At 55.1% G+C, this 11866-nt stretch overlaps 1 protein-coding gene across 1 annotated transcript; it reads left to right on the forward strand.

The window, feature by feature from the left end:
* The first annotated feature begins 354 nt into the window (after positions 1–354).
* Positions 355–10751, forward strand: DUSP13B (dual specificity phosphatase 13B). Its single transcript, XM_060091845.1, has 6 exons — positions 355–441; positions 2849–3052; positions 4059–4153; positions 8065–8238; positions 9645–9865; positions 10549–10751. Exons 1-6 carry the CDS (start codon positions 355–357, stop codon positions 10749–10751), a joined length of 984 nt encoding a protein of 327 aa, XP_059947828.1.
* The last annotated feature ends 1115 nt before the right edge of the window (positions 10752–11866 follow it).

An 11866-nucleotide genomic window follows, 5' to 3' on the forward strand; every position in this document is an offset into this window, starting at 1 on the left:
GGGTCCTGTGAGCCACGTTGGGGAGTGTGGACCCCATCCCGAGGGAAGGCATAATAGGTGCTGGTGTGCCCGTTTGACAGAGCAGGAAATGGAGGCCCATACATGCTGAATGATTTACTCAGGGTCACAGAACATACCCAGGGCAGAGGAGGGAAAGGAACTTGGGTCCCCACCTCAGCCCCTGGGTGGGCCGGTGGGTGGGAAAGGGTCTTTCAGCAGGATGTCTTCCTCAGCCAGGGTCCTGGTGCACTGCGTGGTAGGGGTGAGCCGCTCTGCCACGCTGGTCCTGGCCTACCTCATGCTGCGCCAGCAGCTGTCCCTGCGCCAGGCAGTGATCACCGTGAGGAAGCACCGATGGGTCTTCCCCAACCGAGGCTTCCTCCACCAGCTCTGCCGGCTGGACCAGCAGCTGCGGGGTGCAGGCCGGAGCTGAGGGGCCAGGTGAGGGTCGGGCAGGGCGTGAGGGGCCGGGGCTGGGTGCGGTTAGCAGTGAGAGGTCAGGTGAGGGCTGGGCAGGGGGCAAGGGTACAATTGGAAGTAAGGGGCTGGGTGAGGGCTGGCAGGGGACATGGATGGGACCAGTTCAGAGGCTGGAGATCAAGGCTGTGTGTGGCTGGAAGAGAGGGTTGAAGGGGACCTGGCCCGTTCCCCAAGCTGCTGGGCTCCCCTCACCAATCCAAGGTCTCACCTGGGACTGGCTGAGGCACCCCTCTCGTAGGACCCTCTTCTCCAGCCCACCCAGATTCTTCAGACCCAGAGAAGATGGAAAGGCTAGGAAGGAAAGGGGTGGAAAGCATAAAATGGAAGAGGTGAGGCCTTCCAACCTGGTCCTAATGCTGATCTGTCCTGCCTCCTTGGCTGAAAGCCTGTGGGGCTCACCTGAGCCCCACCAAGGCAGCAGCACAGCCAGTCCTGCACCTGAGGGCTGTCTGGCCCTTCCCCCGCCTCTGCACACCCTCCCCTCAGGTCTGGAACCCAGCTCTAGGGGAAAGGTGTCCTGCAGCTATTGCTCCAAGCTTAGTTAATTCTGTCAGCCCTGCGCATCCATTCCCACCACGGGGAAGGAGAACAGGTGCTCCTGCCACCAGCCATGACCTCCTCGCACAAGCCCTGCTTGATATAAAGTTCTTCTGTTGCCATGCCGTTCAGTTCTCTGCCTTGGACCCAGCACCCCACTCTCTACCTTCACCCCACCCAATGTGATCTCAGAGACCTACAGAAGGACCCTCCCTAACCTCCCTCCCTCTCTGGTCCTGAGGACCCCTTTAGGACATAAAGGTTTTCCTGAAGTCTGTCCATTTACCTTCTGCGTTCCTCCTGTTCCATGTTCAATGCATTTGGAGCAATAGCGCCCGGTCTTTTTTTTTTTTTGGCTGTATGTGGGCCTCTCACCATTGTGGCCTCTCTTGTTGTGGAGCACAGGCTCCAGACGTAGCGCCTGGTCTTTAAGCTGCCTAAGGGGAACAGATCCCCAATACCTCCTCTTCCCAAGCCACCTCCCTCCCGCCGGAGGCCCCAGCGTCCCCAGCTGCCCAGTAGAAGGAGTTGGGCTCCCCTAGCAGCAACAATGCTTCTCAGGCTCCCAGCCCGCAAATGGTTACCAAGGTGCTGCTGCAATTTCTTTGGCGTCAGCTCTGTGTTTTCCTCCAGCTCCACGGAGAGGCAGGGGTGCCTCTTTCTGGGGTCAGTGGCTGTGAGGGTACCAGATTGTGAAGGAGCTGCAGAATTCCTACTGCCCGTCTTCTCCCATCATGTCCAGGCTGGGACTGTCCCCAACAGCCATCTTCCTCACACTCATATCCCCACTGAGGGCCATCGGTGGAAGGTTAAGCCTCCAGAGCTGCTCTCCACTCCCCCTATCCAGCCTCCAGCTCCTGCTACCCATACTGCTCCTCCCTTCATCTCTCCTCAACCCTGACTTTGGCTGTGCCCCACCGCCCGCTGGCTCAGAAGGGCTGCCAGGTGGGAGTGGGGCACTGGCCTAGGCTCTCCTGGGAGTTAGAAGAGCAGCAGCTTCCTCCTCCTGCCGAGAGCTTCCCTGGGGCATGGACTGAATCTCCCCCTGCCCCCACCCATAAGAGGTGCTTTCGTCTCCGAATGCACAGCCAGCCCAACCAAGGGGAGCGTTTGAGCAATATCGACCCCTTCCCACATGCTGTCAGGACGATGAGCATCTTGGGGTCGGAGATTAGGGCAGGACGGAGGGCGAGGTTTAGAGCTTGGGGCTGAGTGTAAAAGAAGAAAATGAGAGTTGTAGCTGGCGTTGGGATTAGACCTGGGGTGAAGCTGGGCAGGAAACTGTCGTGGGGAGCTCTGCAGGTGTGGGAGCCAAGAGGCGGCCAGGAATGGCATGTTCCCATCCTGCTCTCTTTCCTCTAAACACGGTTTGGGAACCTGGGATAACAGCAACTCTCTGATCATGTGCAATCACCCTACTTCCTCGGCCTGGGGCCCTTAAATACTCTAACCTCAGCCCTCAGCATCTCTCCCTTTGGGCAGCTAGCTTTGGGAGAATCATCTGGACTACAGCATTGCACAATTACTGGGAGTGCATCCAACAGCTGGAGCCCCAGGAGTTGTGCAGTGAGCAACCTGTGTGAGTGTACACAGCAGCCCTGGGGCTGGGGACTCTGAGGGATGAGGGGTCTTTGGGATGGTCATCTCTCTCCATGAGCCCTGGGCCCCGAACTTGCCTCATCTCTCCCGGCACCCGTACCCACTTGACCTTACACAGAGGCTCAAGGCAGAAGCAGGCTTAGCTGGCAGCTCTTGTCCCTGCCCTGATGAGTCCCAGCCAGTCTGAACTGTGGTTTACCTGCCTGTAACATGGAGCTCATCTCTCCCCCAGAACTGGTCCTTACTCCCTGCCACAGGGCTCTGCCACTTTGCCACCCTGGCGCGGGCCCTGCTGGTGCTGCTGGAGGCTCTGGCCCAGGTGGGTACCCAGAAGATGGTAAGAGACCAGTGTGCGGTCCGCCCTAGAGCCTGCAACTCCATGCGCTTCCTCCTGCTGCCGGCACCCCCTCTCAGCCACTGTCTCCAGTTCTCACAGGTGGGAAGGGGCTGCCCTCTCAGCCAGGCCCTGAGGCGCCTCAACCAGGAGCCCCAAGTTCCCTCAGGAGTGGGGGAACACGGGAGGGGGGAGTCTAAGCGTTTATGATGGCCCCTGGCCACGGCCGTCTCCACCAGCTCTCCCCAGGGCTCAGGGAGCCCCAGCAGGGGCCAAGCCCTAGCTCCCTGGAGCTCGGGCTTCAGAGACCTCGTGGAGGCGTGGCTACGGGTATGCCTACGTCTGTGTGTGTGTCAGTCATCTGGGAGTATGAGTGGGGAAGGGTATTAAAGTATGAAGAGGGTCTCTGGAGAGCAGGGAGTGTTCTTAATAGGCCCAAATCCAAGGTCCCTCACTGAGCCGTTAGCCTTGGAAGGAACTTTAAAGACCATCTCACTGGCCTCAAGGAGCAGTGAGGCCTGTGCAGGAATGTCTTCTGGGGGAGGGAGGAGCTTGGCAGAGGGCAGAGTGGTTTGCAGACACACAGCTTCTGACTGAAGGCCGGGCCTGCTCCAAAGACCTGCTCTGAACTCCACTTATATCTCTGTCTGCCCCCACTTCCCTCAGCCTGAGTCTTCTGGATCTTTATCCTGGGCCAGTCCTGTAATCCTCGGCTCCCAACTGAGGGCCCCTGGACCTGGGTTCTGATGTTGGCAATGCTGCCAGTGTGCGTGTGATCTGGCTGTTCTCTTCCCTGTCCTCCTCCACGGAAGATCCTTGTAGCTTTAACTTTCTGCCCACGCTCCACATCACCCTTGAAGGCCAACTGACCTTTCAAAATGGCTTATTCAGTCTTCCTTCTTCCTGCCTCACAAGCAACATCCACATCCACACATACCACAGGCAGACCCCTGCCAGACTGCCTCTGCTCCCAGCAGGGCCAGATGCCTGGCTGGGCTTGGCACTGACCATGCCAGGGGACCAGTGGGTGAGTTGGGAGTGGCAGGGGGAGGCCAGAGGAGGGGAGCAGCACATCATGCTTTATAATTAAACTCCAATCAAAAAATAGAAACAGCATCAAGCGTGCAGAGACAGGCGGCTGGAAGCCGGGAGCAAAAAGTGCCCGTCAGAGAAGACCTCAGCCTGGGCCAGATACCCCCACAGGTGGGTGAGTGCCCCTATTTCAGGGGGGCTGCAGAGCATGCTGGGTAATGAGGGCCAGGACACCTGTGCCTGTGTGTGTGTGTGGGGGGGGTTAGATTTGGGGAGGGACTGGGTCAGAGATAGAGGCACAGACAAAGCAGAGTAGTCAGAATGACCTGGGCTTGAATCCTGGCTCCCACGCCTATTGGCTGTGTGACCTACGGCATATTGTTTAATCTTTCTGAGCCTCGGTTTCCTCATCTGTAAAATGGGGATGATAATATCATCTGCCTCATAAGGGTACTGTGCGGATTCAGTGAAAAAAAATGTAAGCATTTAGCTCTGATACATAGTACGTTCTTAGTTAGTGGTGAAGATAATAATTATTGTTGGACAGAGAAAGAAAAATTAAGAAATACAAAGAGTTAGAGACCAAGCCTCATTGGCCCATGGGATATGGCTGAGGCTTGAAAGGGAAAGAGTAATAATGGCGATGATAATAATAGTAAGATGCACCATTTATGGGGCACCTACCAGGAGGAAGACTCCGTGGGAGGTGCCTTGAACATTTCTTTTTTTTTTTTTTTTTGCGGTACGCGGGCCTCTCACTGTTGTGGCCTCTCGCGTTGCGGAGCACAGACTCCGGACGCGCAGGCTCAGCGGCCATGGCTAACGGGCCCAGCTGCTCCGCGGCATGTGGGATCTTCCCAGACCGGGGTACGAACCCGTGTCCCCTGCATCGGCAGGCAGACTCTCAACCACTGTGCCACCAGGGAAGCCCTTGAACATTTCTTATCTCATGGAATTCTCACAGCAGCCCCACTGAGAAAACTAGCTCAGAGAAGACTACACAGAAACAAGTTCCAGACTTGAGAACTCGGCTCAGGTCTGCCCTCTTCCAAGGCCTGCACACAGAGTGCAGAGTCCCAGGCAGCTCACCACAGGCCACCCCTGCCAGCCACCTTCCCCAAGGCTTCCTTCACCAGACTCCTCACTTGTCCTGCCCTGAGATGTCCAGCCCCAGCTGTCCTGTGGCCACAGTCCCTGTGGTCTGCCTTGTGGGGAGGAGGAGGAAGCAGGGAGAGTGAACAGGAGGGACGACCAGGGGGAGCACATCTGGACCTTCAGGGAGAAGGTGGATGGCAGACAGAGGCCCCCTGCCCTGCGGAGGCCTGGGCCTTGGCCTGAGGCTACCGGCGTGCTGGGTGGTGTGTTGGGAGGCTGTTGGAGGAGCACAAGCTCCTGTGAGAGGAGGGGAGACAGAGGCAACCGGGGAGAGCGACACAGAGGGGAGGAGAGGCACCGACAAAGGCAGAACACAGGTGTCTGAACTTGTAAACAGCAGCGACTCAGGAAAACCGTTGCCCACGGAGGCAGCTGCTCAGCTTAGGGAGGAGACACAGGAAGGTCGCAGGAGGAGTACCAGAGGGAGCGGGGAGAAGAGCCAGACCGGCCCTGTCCCTGCTGGATGCTGGGCCCAGGCTTCACCCTACGGTGGCTGAGGAGATGCGGAAGGAGGTGTCAGGCCGGGCACTCGGCATCTAGGTCTGGGGATGGCAGAAACCAGGGGGCTGCTGCAGCCACCAACTCCCCTTCTTTGGGTGTGCCCGGAGCTTGAAGGATGAGTCGCTGGGTGGGGGCTAGGTCTGACCTTGACTGAAAAGGTGGGCTGGACCCTTGTGGGATAGAGCAGACAGGTAGGGGGTACATCCATGAGCGTCCGGTGTGAGGTCCAACGTGAGGCCTAGCAAGGGGTACCCCTCAGTCCGAGGAAAAAGCCCCCTTCTCCAGACCTGGGCCTAGGCCCCGAAGAGGCTGAGGCGTGAGCCAGTAGAAGAGACTGGGCCAGTAGAGGGGTCAGCCCTCATCCCTGACCCCTCTACTGGCTCCTTCTCCTCCCAGGAGCCTCCAGGAGGAGCAGGGACAAGTTCTGTCTCAGCTGGAGCCTGGCTATCCGCGCCCAGGCACCGCTGGGCTGCAAGGCACCCATTGGCCACTGGGTGGCAGCCTTACCCCACACCAAGCTCAGAGGCCTGCAGCGGCACCTGCCAGACTTCCCAAAGCCCCATCACACCCGACCTGGGGCTCCTGCAGGCCCAGCTGGTAGCTCCAGACCAGTGTGGCTGTTGGACTCTCCCCACCCCAACACGATACACTGTGCTGTACCCTGCAGTTTTTGCAAACCCAGCCACTCTTCTCTCATTCTCAGGTCAGACCCTCCAGAGATTCCTTAAAGTCAGGCAAGGCCAGCATCTTTAAGTTGAGAAAGAGAAACCGCGGCCCAGACAGGAGCAAAGACTTGCTCTTGACCTTGAAATTAGCTGTGGCCAGGCTCTCCACCCTCCCTCTAAAGTTCTCTTCCCACCAGTTCACATAGCTTCCCATCTCCATGGGGAGTTCCAGGGCCAAGAGCCTTTAATTGCAAAGAGGCACCAAGCAGAGAGGGGTCTGGGCGTTTGGTAGGTCTGCACTTCAGTCAGCAGTGGCCTAGGTCTGCTCTCAGGCCCCACCCCCACGGGCTCCAAGGGGAGGACCTGGAATTCTAGCTGCTTCATAGTGTTTGTGTTCCGGGCGGAACCTGCCGCAGCCCTGTTCCGCTCATGTGCTGAGTCCTGTCCACCCACACCTCAACTCCCAGCCCCAGACCATGCCCTAGGTAGGAGGCAGGCAGCTCAGCCTGCCCTGAGAGGTCACAGTGGGGGATGAAAGGGAAAGCTGGGTCTTCGCTTCCGCCCTGCCCTCCCACTGCTCGCTGGGTGAGCTTGGCCAAACCGGTGGCCTTCTGGGTTCCCATTTCTCTTCCTGCTCCTGGCACCGCCTACCAAAGAGCAAAGAAGTTCTTCCCAGTTTGTACCTTCCCTAGTTACTGGTTGAGGGGACCAGGGACAGTTAGCCAAGAGAGGCACTCCTTCCAAGCCCAGCACAAGACCCAGGTTCTGGTGCCACTGACATCCCAGCTCTGCAGGGTCTTGGACCCCCTCAGCCAGCTGACTCCTGACACAAGCCACCCCACCTGGGTGAGGCCTGACCTGCAGCACTGGCCTGAGTCATGGGGGTAAGGAGGGAAATCCTAGGGCCTATGGGAGATATGGAACAGCTACACTAGGCTTCCCTGTAGACACAGATGAGTTAGCGACCACCCTCTGGAGTCCCTGAAGGTGGTAACTCGAAGGCTTGGGGATGGAACTGAAGGAGCACAGAACTGGACTGAAACCCAGGCCTTGCTCCTTAACAGCCGTAAGACTTTGAGCATTACTTAAAAATTATTCTCTGTGACCTTCATGTTCCTGCTTCAGCTTCCTCCTATGTATGACAGGGACCTACCATGCATGAGGCACCAGGCCCCTAAGAGGCATTAGCTCATTCAGTACGGAAGTGCTAACAAATGTCAGTTCATAGCCCAGGCCCCTCCCTCCAGAGATGGGCTCTGACCTTCAAGCACCTGAAGATGGGAAGGGATGGGAGTCTGAGGACCAGCCCTGGAAGTAGCGGAGAAGGGGGCTTGAGATGAGCTGCCCAGTTGGCGGGGGTCTTCCTAGGTGCCCTCTGAGGGCCACAGCCATCTGGAGTCCCCACCCCTACGAAGTCCCAAGTAACCAGAGACTTAAGGGGTGGGGTCTGCACTGGCTAGTTGTTACAACAGGGAACTCCAAGAGCCCCTTGAAAAAAGCTTCCAACATCAGGGGCCTCTGGAGAGGGCAGGAGAGAGGGCTTACCAGCTCCACAGCGGTGACGACGGGTTGATTCCTTGTTCCCTGGGGAAAGGCCTCAGCCCCAGCTGAGCGGGTTAATAACCTCATGTGAAATAACTGAGGCCCTTCTGAAGCATCCTAGTGGCACCTGGGCACTGCACCATGACTGGGCCTCCCTGTCAGCTGGACCCACCTGTGGGGAGCCTGCCCCTCGCCACCACAGTTTCCACTCTGTTCCAGGATGGACTCACTGCAGAAACAGGACCTCCGGAGGCCCAAGATCCACAGGGCAGTCCGGGTGCCCCCCTACCAGCCACCCACGCTGGCCTCACTGCAGCGCTTGCTGTGGGTCCGTCGGGCTGCTGTGCTGAGCCACATCAACGAAGTCTGGCCCAACCTCTTCCTGGGAGATGCGTAAGTACGATCCACAGTGGGTGTTGGGGAAAACAGAAGGGGAGCCCCTTCCAGAGCCAAGGGGCAGAGTTGGCACCCTCTTTGCCTCCAACCATCTCTTTCCACCCGTTTACTTCCTTTTACATTATTATTACTTTGTGGAAATAGAACACACCTAAGAAAAGTGCACAGAGCATAAACGAACAGTTTCACCCCCCAGGTCAAGAAATAGGACATTAGCTGTGCCCCAGAAGCCCCCACGGAACCCTTCTCATCATAACCCTTTTCCCTGTAGATAATCACTGAGTACTGAAACAATAATTTCCTTGCTTTTTTCTTTTTAGTTTTGCCATTTGTGTTAGTTTTGCCTATGTTTTAAAGTGATAGGAATAGAATCATATTGGGTATTTTGTGCCTGGCATCATTTGCTGAAAATTGGGAGATTCGCCAACATTACGTGTAGCTATAGTTCATTCATTTTTGGTTGCTATATATTATTCGTTTGTATGAATACACCATAGTTTATTTTATTTGAGTTGTTTCCACTTTGGGGCTATTATAAACAGTGATTCTAGAAGCTAGTACATGTGCCCTGGGAACACACACACGTTTCTCTAGGATGTATATATAGAGTGGAATGTGAGTCATTTTCCCCAAAAGTTTTCTTAAAATTTAGAACATATGGATGAATATATGTGGATTTTATGTTTTCCTTAATATTTAGAAAATTTAGATCAATATCCTATTAACAATATGGCAAATATTATCCCCCCTACACACACAGATAACCAGTAATAAAATCCTTGTTGACTTTTTTAAAATGCATACAAAAATGGTATCGCTTTATAATCCCATCTTGTAATCTGCTTTATATAGAAAACTTTTTAAATGGAATTGCACAACATACTTTTAAAAACACTTTCAAACAATGTTCTGTTTTGTTATCCTCCATTTTTCTCAATATAGCACCAACACCTTTCTTGGTTCACCAGCATCTATCTACCACATTTTAGTGGTTGTGTAGTATTTCTTTATCTATACCATAGTCAATCTTCTCTTATAGGCTATTTAGTGATTTTTTTCCCCACTTTTTCTCTATCTTAAACATTAGATCCAGTTTACATTTGTCTGTGAGCACATTTGGGATTCTTTAAGTTCCTAGGAGACCTGCTGGGGCAAAGTAAGTGTACATTTTTGAGGCTTCTGATGCCATGTGGCCGACCTGCCTTCCAGAAAAGTTGGGCTGAGTGAAAGGGAGTCTTGAACTCTTACTAGAGGAGCCCCTTCACCCGAGCCAGTTCACTGGTTCCAGTCTACCCTTGGAGGAGGATGGCAGAGGAGGCAAGGGGGCAAGTTCCAGGCCAGCCAGAGCTGACCCAGTGAGCTCTATCCCACCTCCCAACTCCCCCCGTGCCCCCCGCCTCCAGGTACGCAGCCCGGGACAAGAACAACCTGACCCAGCTGGGTATCACCCACATCGTGAATGTCGCCGCAGGCAAGTTTCAGGTGGACACAGGTGCCAAGTTCTACCGTGGAATGCCCTTGGAGTACTATGGCATTGAGGCTGATGACAACCCCTTCTTCGACCTCAGTGTCTATTTTCTGCCCGTTGCTCGATACATCCAAAGTGCCCTCAGCATTCCCCAAGGTCAGCTGCTGGGGAAGGCGCTGGGGTGGAGGTGGGGTGCAGGCAGGATCTGGGGCTATCTACTTTTCCAGTAGCATGGATGGTGGGGTCCTTCAGCAACCCTCCCACCTCATGGGGCTCACTACTACCATTTAGTGAGCATCCCCTTCAGGGACACCCTGGAAACCAACAATCATAGATATAACTAAGGTCCCGTGTGGTCGTCAGGGTAACCATATCGCTTGGTAAGAGGCCAGGTGTTGGGCAGAAGGTACAGGACCTAGAGAAAACTGCTCAAGAGCCTTTGCTAAGGTGAGGCCTCAGCGTAGAGCTGCAGGGGCTGGGGAGAAGGCAGAACTGAGGGGAAAGGGAGGGAGGTGGACACCCCCTGTAATCTGATGCAAACCCAGGGGACTCCAGGAGTACTGAGCCCCCACCGTGCTAGAGTGGCAAGGGATGCCAGAGGAGGCACCTTGCACCAGGAGAAGGGAGTCCCAGCTGCTAACCTTCGCCCTGCCACTAACTTGTTTTGTGACCTTGGGCGAGTCCCTTTCCTCTCTGGGCCTCAGTTGCCCCATATGACAGTGAGGACAGTGTCAGTATTCCAGGATGCTGTGATAGGTGGGCAGAAGCATCCCTGATTCCCTAAGGGGCAGGCGGTGTGTGAGAACAGGTAGCTGATGCTAGGTTGGGTCTCCCCGCAGGCCGCGTGCTGGTACACTGTGCTATGGGGGTGAGCCGCTCTGCCACGGTTGTCCTGGCCTTCCTCATGATCTGCAAGAACATGACGCTGGTGGAGGCCATCCAGACAGTGCAGGCGCACCGGGATATCTGCCCCAACTCAGGCTTCCTCCGGCAGCTCCAGGTTCTGGACAACCGACTGGGGCAGGAGACGGGGCAGCTGTGAGCTGGTGGGCAACCAGGAACCCTGACCCTCCAGCCAGCCTGGCCCTGGGAACCTTGCTTCCAGTGACCTTGAGATGTAAATAGTAAGTGGGGGCTTAGCTGAGGCAGAGGCAGGGAGAGCTGGGTGGTGACCTTTAGCAGGCGGATCCCCCTGACCCAATCCAAAGATGCTTTATGCAGAAAAGAGTTCAGTCTGTCTCTATAATAAAAGGTTCATCATAATAAAGACAGGAGACCTTCTGGTGGTTTGTGGGGCAGTGGTCACGAGGTTCCAGAAGGCTTGCCAGCCCATGATGGCAGCCTAGAGGTGCAGTCTGAGTCAATTGTCTGAGTAAAGACCAAAGTTCAATGCATCACCATCCTTTCCATGCCCACCCTGTATCAAACACCGACTATCAAAACTCACTGTGCACAAACAGCGTCTCCTGAATCCGGTCAGTCTTTTCATTTTCGTTCTTCTTTCAAAAAGGACTGACTAAAGTCACAGAAACCTAATAGAAGCATTAAACGAGAGCACAGGGGTTGGGGAGGAGACATGCCAGAATTCCTGGTGAAGGACAGTTATATGATGGGGCAATATTTGGCTCTGAGTTTCTTACTGATTGTACCCTAATAAAACAAAACAATGTCAAAAGCCCATAGGTTCCTCACCTGTACGTGAGGTATTTATGAGGATCAGATGGGCTTGCATTCCTTCTCCCTCTCTGGTTGTTTCCATGTAGCTCTGGCCTCCTCCGCTGACCCTTAAACATCAAGGTGTCCAAGGACGCTGGCCTCTGCCTCTTCTCTCCTTCAGTGTTCTCACTCTCCTGGGGGTCCTCTTGTTCCCACAGCCTCAGTTCACATCTCTAGGCTGATGGCTCTCAGACCCCTACGGCGGCCCAATTCTCTCTTCTGAGTTCAGAACCTCTGTATCCTACTGGCCACCTTCACTCGAATACTGAACCTGAGCTTGAAACTGAACTTTTCATCACCTCCCACCCAGACCCACTCCTTTTCCTAGTTCCCATTTTAGTGAAGGGTTCTGATAGGCTTTGTCATCCAAGTCAGTGGTGGACTTCTGCCACTCTTCCAATTGGCCTACCAACTCTACCTCCTAAACAGGGCTCAGACCTG

Source organism: Mesoplodon densirostris, chromosome 1 (genome assembly GCF_025265405.1).
Source record: "Mesoplodon densirostris isolate mMesDen1 chromosome 1, mMesDen1 primary haplotype, whole genome shotgun sequence".
Classification (NCBI taxonomy): domain Eukaryota; kingdom Metazoa; phylum Chordata; class Mammalia; order Artiodactyla; family Ziphiidae; genus Mesoplodon; species Mesoplodon densirostris.